An 18,330-nucleotide genomic window follows, 5' to 3' on the forward strand; every position below is an offset into this window, starting at 1 on the left:
GCCATGTGGTGGCCATTTGGAAACCTTGTAGTTTATAGTTGTTGCCTATTTCCTCGTAAGTTTGGTAGTAGCTTTTTGGCACTGTTTAGCTTCGCTGTAGCTCAATCTAATCTGATTATATTTCCTTCTAATATTTTAGGAATTAGCTTCCAAAAACTCCCTGCCTATGAATTATTTTACGGTGTTCTACCATGTTCAAGAACAACTACCCAAGGACTGTTTCGTGGTAAGTGAAGGAGCAAATACTATGGATATTGGACGCACTGTGCTTCAAAACTACCTTCCTCGGCACAGGTAAGCCTTCTAAAGAAAGCAATTATGATGAACTGTAACATGTTAAATTTGAAACTACAACCATGCAGACTAATAAAACATTTGAGAATTGTCCATGTTCAGTGTTTAAGGATGTAGTTCATCTAAAGGTATTCTTCCATGAGGTTTTGTAGAGTTTTTATGCTTCATATGTCCTCGAGATAAGGTGATAATTTGTATAGTCATTGTTCTAAGAAGATATTCATGGTCTTCCAAGCAATCACAAGTGACGTTTTCTTCTCATTCTGCTTATCCTTGACAAATTAGTTCCTCACAGTTCAAAAACTTCACGTTAAAGAAAGAGGATGTTTTTATTGTATTTTATTTTTCCATGAACCATGTGCATATAACTAGATTTATGACATGCTTTAGAGGGCTTCATTTTAGCTTTGTTCCCCAACAGGCTTGATGCTGGTACTTTTGGAACGATGGGAGTCGGTTTGGGATTTGCCATTGCAGCTGCTGTAGTGGCTAAAGATAGAAACCCAGGACAGCGGGTCATCTGTGTGGAAGGAGACAGTGCCTTTGGGTTTTCTGGCCTGGAAGTGGAGACCATTTGCAGGTAAAACAGCCTCCCGGTCAGAGCCTTTCTTTCTCCAAAAGGTGAAGAATCACACACAAGGCCCACCAGCCTAAGCACTTGTTAATACTGAACCGAGTGTCCTCCATGTGCCAGGTACCGCAGGCACAGCACTGTGCTGCATTCTGAGAAGATTCAGTCATCACCCCAGGGTCTCTCTCATCCAGGACAGTGTGTTCATGACCTCTTTACTGCGTGCCAAAAATGTGCAACTGGTTTTGAGGTCCCGAGAAAAAGTTCTGGTCTGAGAAAAGCTTGTTTTGTGCAGGGAGACAGCAGAGCTTGCTAGTTAAGACTACGGCCTCTGGGTCAGATGGCCTGGATTTAAATACTCGCTCAACCGTGTCAGAGCCAAGTGACTTGGGTTAAGTCACTTAACCAAGCTTCAGTCTCCTCTAAAATAGGGATGGGAATAGTAATAGCTCCTACCTTGGAGGATGGTTGTGAGGAACAAGTGAGATAATCTAGGTGAAGTTCAAGGTGAATGCGAGCTGTTCAGATTGTGTTTATAGTCACCAGCATTCATGGAGAAACGCATGAGTTCTAGATCCTCTTACAGAAGTATGGGGGGGTTTTCTCCCCAATTATTTAAACTCTAGTAAAACCATTGTATTCTTAGCCAGGGCTCTTATTAGGACTTTTGTAAATTGTGTTTTGGGGCTTTCAAAGCTTTGGCATAGAAAACTTTCAAGATCAGAGGGAAGGTATGTGCCTGTTAGAATATCTGTATAGACAACCAAGTGGTCTATGCCAAAAAGATGATTTATAGGGAAGGCGGCCTCCTAGAAAGTAATGATTCCGTTTGAGCAGGGTGAGCAAGTAGTTGCCACCATCCTGTTACTTAACAGTCTGCAGTTTAGATTTGTTTTTATACCTGATCTCAGAAATTATGTCTCTAGAAAATAAAGCCCAGGTTCTTTTGTCAATCATTAGTAAAGTGTAGTCGGCCTTTTTTTGTCTTCACCAGAGTGTTTAGCACATTGTTAAATACTCTCTTTTTCTCTAGTTATCACACCATATAATGTTTTTCTGATTCTGGGTGAAGTGGTTTGAAAGGAGAAAATGTACATTAGTCTCTTGCGTGCCTTCCACAGTATGTAGCAACTGCTAGTTGTCTGTGAGGAGTTCAATAAAAAGATACTTTTCAAACAGTACCCGTGGGCACCACGTAGAAGTGATGCTGTAGAGGGTATTAAGTATGCAAGGTATCATTCTTATGAATACCTGGATCTCTGAAAACCAAGGTTTAGAAAAGCTCAGCTATTTGCTTGAGGTCCATGGCTGCGTAGTGGTAGAATCAGGTCTGCCCCCGTGATCTGGCATTCTTTCCACTACTCCATGATGTTTCTGTTAATGATTTGATATTCTTATTAGGATAACAAATGCTTAATTTTTAGTCTTACCCTAATATTACAAAAAAGCTTATGGAAAACTATCCATTTTTAAGTGAAAATTTCACCCCAAATTAAAGAAATTGCTTTAGATTTAGATTTCCTTTATATTTTGCTCTCAATTTTAGGTACAACTTGCCAATTGTACTTCTGGTGGTGAATAATAATGGAATTTACCAAGGTTTCAATGCAGATACTTGGAAGGAAATGTTAAAATTTGGAGATGCTACTTTTGTGTAAGTAACCCAGAACAATGTTTATTTACTTTCTCTCGTCTATTTTAAGCTCTCTTTAAAAAGTTGGCTGTATTGGAATGTGTTGTGGTGTGAGTATTGTTTGTTTATATTGTCAGCCCCTCTAAAGGGCAGGAACCCTGTCTGCATAGTTTCTCTTTGCACAACTGTCCGTGATTGGGTGCTTCAATAGGTAGTTTATGATCAGGGAGCCACTGAAGGCTCAGATGAATGAGTTTGAGTCTAAGCCTTGTTTTGTTTTGTTTTTTTGAGGAAGATTAGCCCTGAGCTAACTACTGCCAATCCTCCTCTTTTTGGTGAGGAAGCCTGACCCTGAGCTAACATCCTGCCCATCTTCCTCTACTTTATATGTGGGATGCCCACTACAGCATGGCGTGCCAAGCGGTGCCACGTCCGCACCCGGGATCCAAACCGGTGAACCCCAGGCCACCGAGAAGTGGAACGTGCGCACTTAACCACTGCACCACCAGGCCAGCCCCTAGTCTAAGCCTTGTTAATGGAAGAGATTATTGCATAATGCTCCCAGTCCTGCTATTCTTGCTACACCATGTAGGAATCTGGATGTTTACATATTATTTATGATCCAGAACTCTTCCTTCTTTTTATCACCTAGCTAAATCTTGATCATCTGGTAGCAGAGCCAAACTGAGACAGTGTTGTAGCTGGCTGTGGGGTGTGAGAGAGATATGAATCTGTGTGTCAGCCTGGGAGTGCAGCAAGGTCTGGGTATGTTTGCTTATGCCTCACTGATTTCATTTGTTGTTTTGTTATTACTTACTTATTTTGCGGTGACATTTCTTTTTTTCTCTTTTTCTTTTGGATTCATAGGTGTTGATGGTGTAGCCTGCACTGTCCAGTATAGCAGCCACTAGTTGCGTGTGGCTATTTAAATTAAATTAAAAATTCATTTCCTCATTTTAAATGCCCACAGTAACAGGTTGCTAGTGGCTGTTATACTGGCTAGCACAAGTATAAAATATTTCCATCGTCACACCTCACATATTACAAAGGTTCTATTCGACACTGATGTATAGACAATAAAAAAATATATGGAAAGTTTAGTGTACTGGCGTCTCAGTCTAAGTGTTGGACATAAAATTATGCCTTTCAGTTCAGCCTAAAATTTTCCACAAATTATTTCAGAGACTGACTCTTTTTCTGTTGACTTATGACCCTCTTTTTCAGAGCCCCGCCACTCTCTCTTCTGCCAAACGCACATTATGAGCAGGTCATGACTGCATTTGGAGGTAACGGGTATTTTGTACAAACTCCAGAAGAACTCCAAAAGTGCCTGAGTCAGAGCTTGGCAGACACAACTAAACCTTCTCTTATCAACATTATGATTGAACCGCAAGCTACACGGAAGCCCCAGGTAAATGTGATTGCTAAGCAGAAAGCAGAAATGCATCTCCTCTCCCACCCCCAAAAGTCCTTTCTAAACCATTTCTGGGTCTGGCACATGCATTTGTTTGTTCAGTGAATATTTGTTGAGATATGTATTAGGCGTGCTGTGTCAGGTGCTGAGAATAGCCTGGTGAGCAAAACCAGGCTCAGCCCTCACCTCATGGAGCTTATAGTACAGTAGGGGAGAGGGACAGTCCAGTCACCTGTCAAGTGAATGCGTCATGACAGAATGAAGCATTGCTCTGAAGGAAAGGAACCAGTTCTGAATGAACATACAACAAAGGAATCTGATTTATATTAGGGTCACAGGGAAGGCTTCTCAGAGGAAGTGATGCTGAAATCCAAAGGATAAGTAGAGACCAACTCAGCAAAGAGGCGAGGAAAGAGACGTGCAAAGGCTCTGTGGCAGGAGGGAACAGGATAGGTCTGAGGAACTGAAAGCCCCAAGTGGCTGGAAGACAGAGAGTGGAGGAAGCACAGTGAGAGATGAGACTATAATAGGACAATTTGTGCAATTACATTCAAAATTTGTTACTTTGGCCTCTAAAGCAAAACTACAGTGTAGACTATAGCAGTAAAATAAGTAATAAAGTATATAGCATGATCCTTTCCCATCCCAGATTCAGTTGCTTTTCATACGTAATTTTGTACTCTGATCCTGGTTCTGCCACTTGCCCTCTCTATATACCCATCCTCCATTCTTACACCTTGCATATCAGCCACTGTTTTCAGAGCAGATAATTTTTTTGAGTAGTTTCTGTCTTGGTTCTTCATACATATATCAGCTGTGAGATCTTTTTCTTTGTTGAACAAGGCAGTGAACAAATGGGTAAACAGACTCCTGGACAATCGATGAAATGTAAATCAACTAATTTGGAAACCATAAAATATGTAGAATTCTACTGAAAGTCTATTTCTCTAAAAACAGATATCAGAGATTTTGGCAAAAGGAGCCGACAAGAAGTACAAAACAGCCAGAAAACAATGAACAAAATTGGCAGTAAGCACATACCTATCAATAATTGCTTTAAATGTAAATAGACTAAATTCTCCAATCAAAAGACATAGAGTGGCTGAATGAAAAAACAAGGCACATCTATGTGCTACCTACGAGAGACTCACTTCAGATATAGGATACACAGACTGAAAGTGAAGAGATGTAAAAAGATATTACGTGTAAATAGAAACCAGAAGAAAGCTGGGGTAGCTATACTTAGACAAAATAGACTTTAAAACCAATACTGTAATAAGAGACAAAAAAGGGCATTACATGATGATAAAGGAGTCAATCCAACAGTTGTAAGTGTATTTACATTTGTAAATATTTATGCACCCAACATAGGAACACATAAATACGATCATCCCTCAGTATCCACATCCATGAATTCAACCAAATGTGGATCATAAACATAATGCACAATCTATGGTTGGTTGAATCCCCAAATGCAGAGCCCACGGATATAGAGGGTCAACCGTATATAAAGCAAATATTAACAGACCTAAAGGGAGAAATAGACATCAATACAATAATGGTAGGAGACTTTAATACTCCACTTTCATCAATGACTGGATCATCCAGATAGAAAAATCAATAAGGAAACATTGGCCTTAAACAACACATTAGACCAGATGGACTAAATAGATATGTACAGAACATTCCAACAGCAATAGAATATGCATTCTTCTCAAGTGCACATGGAACATTCTCCAGGATAGATCATATGTTAGGCCACAAAACAAGTCTTTGTAAATTTAAGAAGACTGAAATCATACCAAGCATCTTTTCTGACTGTAATGGTATGAAACTACAAGTCAGTTATAATAAGAAAACTGAAAGAGTCACAAATATGTGGAGATTAAATAACATGCTATTGAATAACTAATGAGTCAGAGAAATCCAAAAATACCTTGAGATAAATGAAAGTGGAAATACAACATACCAAAATTTATGGGTGCAGCAAAAGCAGTTCTAAGAGGGAAGTTCATAGCAATGAATGCCTACCTCAAGAAACAAGAAAAATCTCAAACAGCCTAACTGTATACCTCAAGGAACTAGAAAAAGAACAACAAACAAAGCCCAAAGTTAGTGGAAAGAAGGAAACAGCAAACACCAGAGTAGAAGTAAATGAAATGGAGACTGAAAACACAATATAAAAGATTAACAAAGCTAAGAGCTGGTTCTTTGAAAAGGAAAAATTGACAAATGTTTAGCTAGACTCACCGAGAAAAAAAGAGAGAAGACTCAAATAAATAAAATCAGAGGGGCCAGCCTGGTGGTGCAGTGGTTAAGTTCGCACATTCTGCTTCTCAGTGGCCTGGGGTTCGCTGGTTCGGATCCCAGGTGCGGACATGGCACAGCTTGGCAAGCCATGCTGTGGTAGGCGTCCCACAAATAAAAAGTAGAGGAAGATGGGCACAGATGTTATCTCAGGATCACGCTTCCTCAGCAAAAAGAGGAAGACTGGCAGTAGTTAGCTCAGGGTTAATCTTCCTCAAAAAAAAAAATAAGTAATCAGAAATGAAAGAGGAGATGTTACAACTGTGCTACAGAAATGATCAAAGGCTCGTGAGACTACTATGAACAATTTTAAGCCAGCAAATTTGACAACCTAGAAGAAATGGATAAATTCCTAGAAACGTACAGCCTACCAAGACTGAATCATGAACAAATAGAGACGCTGAACAGACTGATTACTATTGAGAAGATTGAATCAATAATCAAAAACCTCACAACAGAGGGCTGGCCCCGTGGCCGAGTGGTTAAGTTCGCACGCTCCGCTGCAGGCGGCCCAGTGTTTCGTTGGTTCGAATCCTGGGCGCGGACATGGCACTGCTCATCAGACCACGCTGAGGCAGCGTCCCACATGCCACAACTAGAAGGACCCACAACGAAGAATATACAACTATGTACTGGGGGGCTTTGGGGAGAAAAAGGAAAAAATAAAATCTTTAAAAAAAAAAAAAAAAAAACCTCACAACAGAAAGACATCCAGGACCAGAGGGCTTCACGGGTGAATTCTACCAGGCATTCAAAGAATTAATACCAATCTTTCTGAAAATCTTCCAAAAAAGGTAAGAGGAGGGAATGCTTCCAAGCTCCTTTTATGAGACCAGCATTACCCTGATAACCAAAACCAGACAAGAATGCCACAAGAAAAGAAAATTACAGGCCAGTATCCCTGATAAACATAGATGCAAAAATCCTCAACAATACATTAGCAAACTGAATTCAACAATACATTAAAAGGATCATACACCATGATCAAGTGGGATTTATTCTGAGGATGCAAGGATGGTTCAGTACCCACAAATCAATCACTGTGATACACCACATTAATAAAATGAAGGATAAAAATTGTGATCATCTCAACAGATGCAGAAAAGGCATTGGACAAAATTCAATGTCCATTTATGATAAAAACTCTCAACGAAATGGGTATAGAGGGAACATACCTCAACATAATCAAGGCCATATATGACAAGCCCACAGCTAACATCATACTCAACGCTGAAAATCTGAAAGCTTTTCCGCTAAGATCAGGAATGAGATAAGGATGCCCACTCTCGCCACTCCTATTCAACCTAGTACTAGAAATCCTAGGCAGAGCAATCAGACAAGAAAAAGAAAGAAAGGCATCCAAATTGGAAAGGAAGAAGTAAAATTGTCTCTGTTTGCAGATGACATGATACTGTATGTAGAAAACCCTAAAGACTCCAGTGAAAAACTGTTAGAACTATTAACGAATTCAGTAAAGTTGCAGGATACAAAATCAATACACAAAAATCTGTTGTGTTTCTATTCACTAATAATGAGCTATCAGAAAGAGAAATTAAGAAAACAATACCATTTACAATTGTATCAAGAAGAATAAAATACCTAGGAATAAATTTGATTATGGAGATGAAAATTCTCTACACTGAAAACTATAAGACACTGGTCAAAGAAATTAAAAAAGACACAAATAAATGGAAAGATATTCCGTGCTCTTGGGTTGGAAGAATTAATATTGTTAAACTGTTCATACTACACAAAGCAATCTACAGGCTCAATGCAATCCCTATCAAAATTCCAATGACATTTTTAATAGAAATAGAACAAAGTATCCTGAAATTCATATGGAACTACAAGACCCTGAATAGCCAAAGCAATCCTGAGAAAGAACAACCAAGCTGAAGACATCACACTCGCTGATTTCAAACTATGTTACAAAGCAATAGTAATCAAAACAGTATGGTATTGGCATGAAAACAGACACATAGATCAATGGAACAGGATAGAGAGCCTGGAAATAAACTCACACATACATGGTCAATTAATTTACGACAGAGGAGCCAAGAATATACAAAGGGGAAAAGACAGTTCTTTAATAAATGGTGTTGAGAAAACTGGACAGCCACAAGCCAAAGATTGAAACTGGACCACTGTCTTCACTGTACAAAAAAATTAACTCAGAATAGGTTAAAGACTTGAATGTAAGACCTGAAACCATAAAACTCCTCAAAGAAAACATAGGTGGTAAGCTCCTTGACATTAGTCTTGGAGATAATTTTTTGAATCTGACACCAAAAGCAAAGTCAACAAAAGCAAAAATAAACAATGGGATGGCGTCAAACTAAAAAACTTCCACACAGTGAAAGAAACCATCAACAAAATGAAAAGACACCCTACTGAACGGAAGAAAATATTTGCAAATCGTATATCTGATAAAGGGTTAATATCCAAAATATATAAAGAACTCATACAACTCAATAGCAAAAAAAACAATTCTATGTAAAAATGGGCAGAAGATCTGAACAATATTTTTCCAAAGAAGATATACAGAAGGCCAACAGGTACATGAAAAGATGTTCAACTTCACTGATAATCAGGGAATTGCAAATTAAAACCACAATGAGATACCACCTCACACCTGTTAGAATGGCCATTATCAAAAAGACAAGAAATAAGTGTTGGCAAGGATGTGGAGAAAATGGAACTCTTATGCCCTGTAAGTGGGAATGTAAATTGGTGCAGCCACCATGGAAAACAGTATGGAGATTCCGCAAAAAAATTAAATCTAAAACTACTATATGATCCAGCAATTCCACTTCTGAGTATCTATCTGAAGAAAACGAAAACACTAACTTGAAAAGATAAATGCACCCCCATGTTCATTGCAGCATTATTTACAATAGCCAAGATGTGGAAGCAATCTAAGTGTCCATCAGTGGATGAATGGATAAAGAAAATGTGGTATATGCACAATGGAATATTATTCAGCCATAAAAAGAAGGAAATCTTGCTATTTGTGACACCATGGGTGGACCTTGAGGGCAAAGTGAAATAACGCAGACAGAAAAAGACAAATGCCATATGATCTTACTTATATGGAATCTGAAAACAAACAAACCAAAAACCAGGCTCATAGATAGAAAAAACAGATTGGAGATTGCCAGAGGTAGGGGGGTGGGGAGGTGGGGAAAATGGGTGAAGGGGGTCAAAAAGTACAAACTTCTAGTCATAAAATAAGTCATAGGGATGTAATGTAAAGCATGATGAGTATAGTTAATAGTACTGTATTGCATATTTGAAGGTTGCTAAGAGAGTAGATCTTAAAAGTTCTCATCACAAGAAGAAAAATTCGCGTAGGTATGTGTGGTGATGGATGTTAACTAGACTAACTGTGCTGATCATTTTGCAGTGTTTACAAATATGGACTCACTATGTTGTACACCTGAAACTAATATAATGTTATATGTCAGTTATACTTCAGTTAAAAAAGAGAGAGAGATACCTGCATATACTCTCATTTACCTCATAGCAGAGAGGAGAGATACTCAAGAAGAAGCGTGTTGAAGAGGAAGATGAGCACAGAAAGACTAGGCCAGAAAGGTGATGTGTAGGTGGCATTAGCAGGGGTTTATGTGGAGCAAGCAGGCAGACGGTTTTAAAGTAGGATTAACAACTTTCAGAGTCTGCTCTGTACTTCTATGGGCTTACTGATTGCCTTTCTTTTTTAAAAAAAATCTATTTGTTGAAATGATTTCTGCTAACCAGACACCCAACAGACAGATTTTTAAATCTCATGTCGTTTTATTTATAACTGAGTATATACTTTCTAGTAACTGAAACGTTAGTTTTGCAACCCAGGATGCCCTCCTCCTGGCCTCAGAGCATCAGAGTACTAGCGGAACTAAAGCCACTGTAAGAGGCTTGATGAACACATTCAGAACACACACACAAAATAGGCAGTCTGGAGACCTGTGTTAGTCACAGAAGCGCCCTAATGAATTGTGCCTTCTCTGCTAGTGAGCTCACCTTTCTGATGCTCTGCTTCTAATGCTCTATTCTCCAAGTCTTCATGAATTTTTGGAGGTATGGCTGCAGAAATACAAATTCTTATCTCCTCTTTTATAATTTCATGAGGTTTATCCTTATATTTCTTTCATCTACCACTGCAACATTGTTTATCCTCATTCCAATAGAATTCTGGACATGTTATAGTTTCTAAGCTGTTGATTTTCATTGGCTGTCTGTGTGTCCATCTGCCCTTTGTCGTTGATTGGCAGTGTAGGCTGGCTGCCTCCTGCTATAATACAGGGAGGACCTACTCTCTGCGTTTGCCGTGCCCAGGCCACATGTGCAGAATGTTGGTCCTGGGAAAGGCTTCTGTGCACTGCTTTTCCTACGCAGGGCCTTAGACCGCAGGGCCCAGCCTTCTTTGGGCTGCCTTCATTTCTTTTCTTCTTTTGAGTGTATTTCTGGTTCTTTCAGACTCTAATAATGGAGGAGGACCCAGAAATTCATTTTAAGTTGTTTCGAAAGACAAGACAGGTTCACTACAGGTTTTTAGCTCCTTTTTGGGAAAAGCAGTAGACCAAAGATAAATCTCATTTACTACTATCATGGTAAGTGTAATTATAATGAGAGTTTTAGGTTTTAGAGAAAGCAAAACAGTGAGAATATAGTTTAAGACAATTGTTTCTTTTCTTTTTTTTTTTTTGATGAGAAAGAATGGCTCTGAGCAAATATCTGTTGCCAAGTTTCCTCTTTTTGCTTAAGAAAGATTGTCCCTGAGCTAACATCTGTGCCAATCTTCCTTTAACCTTTTGTGTGTGAGATGCCGCCACGGCATGACTTGACAAGCAATGTGTAGGTCCACGCCCGGGATCCGAACCCACAAACCCCAGGCCCCTGAAGCAGAGCACACAAACTTAACCACTACACCAGTGGACCAGCCCCAGACACTTATTTCTTTTCACTGAATGTTTGTTGTCTTTTTTTCTTCTAGGAGTTTCACTGGCTGACCCGCTCTAATATTTAAATGGAGATGCCAATGAGTGGTCTTAAGGAGTTTTCTCTTTCCTGTAAGATGGAATTTTATTTCCCACAGCAAAATTACCATAATGTTAAAATTCTTGTGCAAAAAGAAATAAAAACATTTCCAAATGACATTTTATAGTAAAGTAATTGACTAAAAACAGAAAAATAATCAGTATTATACCACAGAAGTAACCATTCACGGCTGAAAGAAGTGAGTGGGTTTTATTAAACGATAGCATTGCAGCTGCCTAACTTCTGAGTCCCACGGCAGTGTGCTTCTACATAAACCCTTTCTTAAGGTCACATATCTTTTAAAAATGTCTTCTGAAGAAAAAAGCTCCAAGAACTCTCTCATGCAGAGGCATGTTCAGGAGGCTGGAGTACGTGGGCTGTTGCTACTTCATAGTTTATCTGTTGACCACTTCATACCTTAGTCCCCCCAGTATTTAATGGGACTTGTTCTGTACTTTATGAGTTGGGTTTTTATTTTGTTTTGTTTTCCTGGAAAGAACTTATTGAGCCAAAGGAGAAGTCACACCACATCCAAACTAATAATTTCCGGGTATGTTTGGATTAGCAACCTTAGCTTGTGTGTACCCCATTGAGAGCAACAGAGTCAACAGCCTTAATATATAAAGAACTCTTCTGAGTAAGAAAAATGTTAATGCACTAATAGAAAAATGGGTGAGGGCATGAATGTATGATTAACAGAAAAAATATAAATGGTCAGTAAAATTATGAGTATGAATAAATACAAATGTGTAAGTTAGACTGAAAAACCTTTTTTTGCCTATCCACTTGGCAAAGCACTTTCTAAATTATAATTTGCAACATGAGTGAGGGTGAAGTGAGATGGGCCCTGCTCGGCAGTGGTGGAAGCTGGAGTTTCTGCAGAGTAATTCTAGTCGTGCTTCTATTTGGAATCTTGAAAATGTTCATACCTCATACCTTTTGACTCAGTGAGCCTATTTAGAGAATGTATCCCAAAGAAGTAATGAAATATTTGGTCAAATATATATAAGGCCATTCAGCATAGTTTTATTTAGGAACAACGCCCCTGTTTGATAATAAGGCATGGGTTACACACATTATGATCTGTCGACATCATAAAACAAAAAATGGTGTTAAAGAACATTTATTAATGGAGAAACAATCACAATATAATATGTGAAAAGGCAATCTACAAAATGGGTGGGTCCAGATCAGGATATACATAGATATATACACATACATACACACATACACGGAGAAAAAAGATGGGCCCAAAATAAACCAAAATTTTAGTATAACTTGATGATAGGATTATAGGTAATTTTTATTTCTGCTTTATTTTTTCCCTTCTTTTACAAAATTTTTAAATCAAAATAATGATGTAATTTTCATTATCAGAAACAGACTATTTTAAAAGAATATTAGAAATGGAAAAGTATCACTTATTTTCAGGGTCATTCTTGTTTATTATCTGCACTTTTATGTGAATTGGAGCATAGGCCTTTATATCAAAGCTCAGCTTGTTGCACTGTCTACATCAGGCTTGTCTCCACTGGATGGTAAGGGGCACACGTGACCTCCACACCGGGGCGGACTCCAGCTTTGGGATGTGAACCTAGCAGATAGTTGCAAGGAGCTGGGGTTTTATCCGACAGGCCCCTGAAGTTGGGCCCAGTTGGCAGGTACTCCTGTGTACCTCTAAGCTATACACTAGAGAGCCTGGGCTGCGTAAGAACAGAGGGAGTATCACACCGAGTGTCAAACAAGTGTCAAAGTGGGGTTGAGAGTGGGTAGCTCCTGTACCCTCACCAGTGTCCCGCTCTGCCCGTGGAGGCTTGCCTCTGGCAGCCAAGTGTGGTACAAGATTTCACTGTAAGGTAGTGTGGAGGGCTTCATGAATATTTGTGAATTGAACTCTCGAAATCTAAATACTAGGTACGATCTGGGGAAAATGCTCCTTCCCTAGCCATATTATCTCAAGGGAAAAAACAGTGTTGGTGGGTTAATAGATTGTCCAGCAGAGGTCAGTGGGAGCATATAAAGTCCAGATTAGTCCAGGAGCACTTTGTTGACGCTGTCTGCTGACTGCTTATTTTGTAAAAGTGATCTTGAAGTTAGTCTCCGTAGGAATTTTTCCGTAGAAGCAGAAGATACTGAACGAGCCCCTCTAAAATGAATCTGTTGGTTGGTAGTCAAACTTACTTGGATAAAACTTTTGCACCTCCCAGTTTAAGAATGAACACTCTTATGTGATCCTGGGATGTGGAATACTCGAGTGCCTCATAAAAACTGAACTTTGAAAGATTATGGTTGTTTTCTTGATTTAGGAAAACTAAGAATCCAGGGTGGGAAATGACTTCTTAGGGCTAGTTCCTCTACTAATATTCTTTCACAGTCTCTCACACTTCATGGGGTTGTTTGGGGATTCACAGAGCCATCCAGAAGCTCCTAGCCCAATGCCTGGCGTGTAGAAGGCGTTCAAAAAATGCCGCTGTGCGTTAGGAAGATGCTGCTTTAGAGAAGAGGAGAACACTGGCTGGAATTATGGCCTGTTTAGCAATGTAGTTTCACTTTTCAAGTAAGTGGATCTTAAGTCCCCAAGTTGATTCATCATTTCCTGGAAAAGAGGGGCTGTGTGTTTCCACTTCCTTACACAGCCACCTGCTCTGCAGAGCTTTACTAAGTAATAGTTGAAGGATAATTCATGGTAGTTGGAAGGAGCTCAGTGGATATTTTCTGTTTATTTCGCACATGCCCCTTAGAAGCATATAAGCTCAGCTTATATGAGGTGAGTATATTTTCCTGAGAAAAAAAAGTCTCAAATCTCTTACAAAGAACTATTAGGACTTTTGAACACCAAAGGGAAATGAAGATAGCATTAAATCAAAAAATAGTTTTCTTCCTTTGCTATTTTCAAGACACTTATCTAGGCAGTAGGGAAGCAGTACATTCCAGTGAAGAAGTGGCATGTGACTAAAATAAATGCAAACTTAGAGTGACTAGGATAGAATTTCATAGGAAGAAAGTTGGAAACCAGTTAAATTCCACATGGGAAACATGGCTGAATAACTTTGATAAAACTGACTTTGCCAACTGCTGTGGAGAGTGACATGTATGCAGAGGGAGTTTGAGTCAGCTGGGTTTTCTGGTTGTGTTTGCTGCTGCTAGTCTGAGAATGGAGTACTGTGGATAAAGAGAGTTGAAGATCCTGTGAATTCCTCCCAGAGCTCCAGTGCTCGTAAATGTACACCTCGGACTCACATCTGACAGGCAGGCCTGCCTACACCCTGGTTTTCACTGGATTTTCTGGGATCTCCCCTCCCCTCCAAGGCCTTCTCTTCCAGGAGAGAGGCTAGCTGGTCGGTAAACCCATGGTGAATCCAGGTTGTATGGGTACCCCTCCAATCTGGGAGCAGAGGAAGACACATCTAGAAACTCCTGGATCTCCAGTTTCAGAGTTTGAAAGGAACACTTTACATTCAGGCTTAGACCTGGAAATACCCACAGAGAGATGGCATCATCCATGATCTCCTTCCTTCTATCCAGTGGTCACTAGAGCCAGCTCTGTGGAGTGGTTCATCTCCAGCCGTATGGTTCATCTCGAGGCTCCTTCCCTGGTCCTGGCATGTTCCCAGGAATTGCCTCCTCGCTCCACTGGTCACGGTGGGCTCGGGAAATCAGAGCTGGTCTCCCCTTAGCCTGAGCTTTGCTCATGCCATTTCCACTGCAGTGCTCTGTGCCCTCCCACCCATTTTTGTCATGTGGAATCAGCCATATCCTTCACGATCCAGCTCAAAAGTCACCTCTTCCGTGAAGCTGTCCTGCCTCCTGGTGCTCCTACAGCACCCTGTGTGTGCCTCTGTCAGTGCTCCTACAGCACCCTGCGTGTGCCTCTGTCAGTGCTCCTACAGCACCCTGCGTGTGCCTCTGTCAGTGCTCCTACAGCACCCTGTGTTTGCCTCTGTCAGTGCTCACGATGTTTGTTCATACTGAACTGAGTTCCCATCTCCCTCCCCAACTCGACTGAGTGCCTGTGTACCCAGATGTCAGCCACTCCTCATCTACCAGGGCCTGCGTCCTCTTGCTCCTGTTTGGCCAGCTCCTCTGTGAGTTCACCCCTGAAGAGTTCACTTCCACATGGCGTATAGCAATATAAACATGGACATTTGCTTGTGGGCGAGGTGACCCGGGGGGGTTTGTATCACAAAAGCTGCAGCAAACAACTTCAGACAGGATGTAGGGTAGATAGATGAGTTACCGAGGATCAGAAACCCACTCGAGGCCTGGGTATTGGGTGAACCCAACAGTTCTTAGAGCATATGGGGGTTGGGGGTTGGGGCCATGAGGCCCTGACGTGACTGAATTTAGTTTCTACACTGGTAAAATGGAAGTCAAAATTAAAACTGAGTAACTAAAAATGAATATTTCTTTCATACTTGAGTGCTGTGTGTGGACTGAAATTTATGTCCACTACATTCATAAAACCATTTCATAATTCATAGTGCCATCCCTGCCACCCCACCCTCCACCAGCCGCTCCATCTATCCCCTTTCCCCACCACCCTCCCTTCATTATTCTTTTCCAGAATTTTCTTGGTTATCTTCACTTGATTATTTTTTCATATTAACTTTAGTAGCACAAAAAAAATCTGGTATTTTCATTGGAGTGTGTTTTGAAATATAGTGTACTAATAGAAAAACTTGAGGTTCGGTAAGCCCAACAGATCAGGAAATGATTGCTATTGGAAGGATAGTTTCTTATTCCCTGTTCCCAAGAGGAGAGGTCATGCCACACCACGCAGGGCCAAAGGAGAAAATGCCAAGATTTGACTCAGGCCTAGATAGGAGAACTAGTGGGTGGAAGCATTTATTATGGTTTCCTCAGGAAGCAAGAGGTGAGGCAAGATCAACAGGTTTAGGGTTCGCTAGCTTGAATAATTTCTATGGGCTAGGGTGTAGGGGCTGCCCCTGGTTGTCTGGTACATGGCCCTGGGGTGATTAAGCAGGGGGCTAGAGGTCCCGAATGTGAGAGTCCATAAGGAGTGTGATAAAGAGGGAGGTTGGCATATGGGCTCTGGATTGGTTGATTTGCATGTGAAAGGCGAATTGTTTGCTTTCTGGGAATTAGCTAACCTGGGAGGGGGAGCCTTTTCAGGGTCAGCAAGGCCCCGGTTGTAAAAGCATCAGAAAAGAAAAGAAAAAGACATGGTTACTACAGAGTGGCATTAAATGGATATTTATAACATAGTCATATACATGTTAAACGAATATTTAGAGAATAGGATCTCAAAATATTGATTATTTCTATTCAAGAATAAGGTATCTTTGAATATATTAAAGAATTTTTTCTGTCCTTCAGTGGAGTTTTGAAGTTTTCATCATATTGACCCTATACAACTGTGGTTAAATTTGTTCCTAGACATTAATCTGTTTTGTTGCTATTGTCAGTAAGTTCTTATTTCCACTATATTTATTTATAGCTATTGTTCGCATATTTTATATATTAATTCCATGCCTTAATTGATTTTTTAAGCCTCTCCTTCCATTCTTTTAGCTAGTGGCATTGGCTAGTGCTTCTAGAACAAAGCTACCTCATACTGGTGACTGTGGGTATGCACCCCTTTGCTTCTAGGTGTTTGAGAATCAGCGTACCTTTAGAAGCAGCATATCATTTATCTGCTGTCTTCCTTGAGGAGGAGCAAAAGAAGACAAGAAAATCCCCCTGCAAGGAGTTACTGAGGCTGCAGAGTTTGAATGTCTTCCCCAAAGGACATAACAAGATTGGGAAAGAACCCCTACCATTTCCAAGTTGGCACTTGCAGGGGCACTAGCCTCTGTGCCCTTTAAACCATGTGTCCTTGAGGCTCCTCATCTAGGCTGCGTGCCAGCACTCATGATGATGACAGTCCTGGGCTTGGCCAACCCGGCTGTTTTCTCATGGCAGAGTTAGCACAGAGACCCTTGCAGCCTGAGGGAACACGGAGGCCCTCCAGAAGGCTCTGATCCTTGGAATGCAGGGACAGGCCCCCTTGGCAAGCATGCAGCTTTGTTCCTCTGCCTACTTAAGCCAGCTTCTCTCAGGGGGTGTAGTGGGTGCACACTTCTTCCAGCCGGCCACTGCTGGACCTTCCCTGTGAGTAACTCCCCAATAAACCCATATGTCTCGTTCTCTGTCTCTGAGTCTTTTCTTCGGCCTCTCGGTGACCTATCCTGCACTTCTCACCCTGCTGGGCGTGTGGTGGAACTATGCTTGTGCTCGTGGGTACCTGCAATAAAAGGTGATTTCTTGGCAATTGAATTAGGGCTGGTTGGGGTTCTAGTCAATTACTTGTGGCCTAGACTTCCTTCTTTCGTGGCACTGAGACCAAGGATGGAGGCAAACTTGCTGAGAAATCTGTTCTTCTGTCATCACTTTCAGAATCTCAGACCAAGTTCCCCTAGGTGAGTCAGCAGAAGGTGACCTCCTTTCCCCCGTCTTTCCTCCCACAGTGATGTGTGGATGGTTGAGGGTGCCAGCGGGGAGGGGCATTGCTTTAGTCCAGGTCCTCTGAGAAGCAGATGCCAAGATGGGGTTAAACATGGGAGAATTTTATTAAAGGAAACATCTGTGTGAGAGAAAACAGGGGAGGGGCTGGAACAGGCTGGGAGAGCCTTCAGCCTGCGGTGCAGACCTGACCCCAGGAAAGGAGGGAGGGAAGGAAGGTTGGGTGGAAGCATCCTGGCTGCCACGCAGTCTAAGGAAGATTTGGCAGGGCTTCTCTCAGAGTCCCGCATCTCCTAGGAATGGGCCCCCGCTTCCCATCCTACTGGACGCAGACATTGGAGGGGAGCAGCACGGCCTTGGGGCCATGGGCTTGGCACCAGTGCAGGTGGCAGATCTCAGAGAGCAGCGGCTGGGCTCTCGGTCAGTTCTGCTCCTTGTGGCTGCCACAGGTGCTCCTGGAGGTCTCTTCACTGTGCCTTTAGGCTGTTAGAGCTGAAAACTAGAGAGGCAGAGATTGTCAGCAGGACTTAAAATCCAAGGATCTGACCCAAGTCCACCTGCAGCTTGCTTTTCAGCTTCGGGCCGAGACTGTCCCTCTTGGACAGAGTATGG

General features: G+C 41.2%; 1 protein-coding gene across 9 annotated transcripts in view; it reads left to right on the top strand.

Annotated features, from left to right (window-relative positions):
* HACL1 (2-hydroxyacyl-CoA lyase 1) overlaps positions 1 to 17,402 on the top strand; it is a 39,362-nt gene extending 21,960 nt beyond the window's left edge. For 5 of the 9 annotated variants that reach the window (XM_070493126.1, XM_070493130.1, XM_070493129.1 and 2 more), the window contains 5 exons: positions 140 to 294; positions 716 to 874; positions 2,412 to 2,519; positions 3,723 to 3,909; positions 11,213 to 11,375. In XM_070493126.1, coding sequence (XP_070349227.1) covers positions 140 to 294; positions 716 to 874; positions 2,412 to 2,519; positions 3,723 to 3,909; positions 11,213 to 11,245 — 642 coding nt within the window. In that variant the 3' untranslated portion in view covers positions 11,246 to 11,375. Of the gene's footprint in view, positions 1 to 139; positions 295 to 715; positions 875 to 2,411; positions 2,520 to 3,722; positions 3,910 to 11,212; positions 11,376 to 16,866 lie in introns of those variants that run through there. The other 4 variants (XM_070493124.1, XM_070493128.1, XM_044754068.2 and 1 more) reach the window with 1 other exon arrangement.
* Positions 17,403 to 18,330: the final 928 nt, after the last annotated feature.

The sequence above is a fragment of the Equus asinus genome, chromosome 21 (assembly GCF_041296235.1).
Source record: "Equus asinus isolate D_3611 breed Donkey chromosome 21, EquAss-T2T_v2, whole genome shotgun sequence".
Classification (NCBI taxonomy): Eukaryota; Metazoa; Chordata; class Mammalia; order Perissodactyla; family Equidae; genus Equus; species Equus asinus.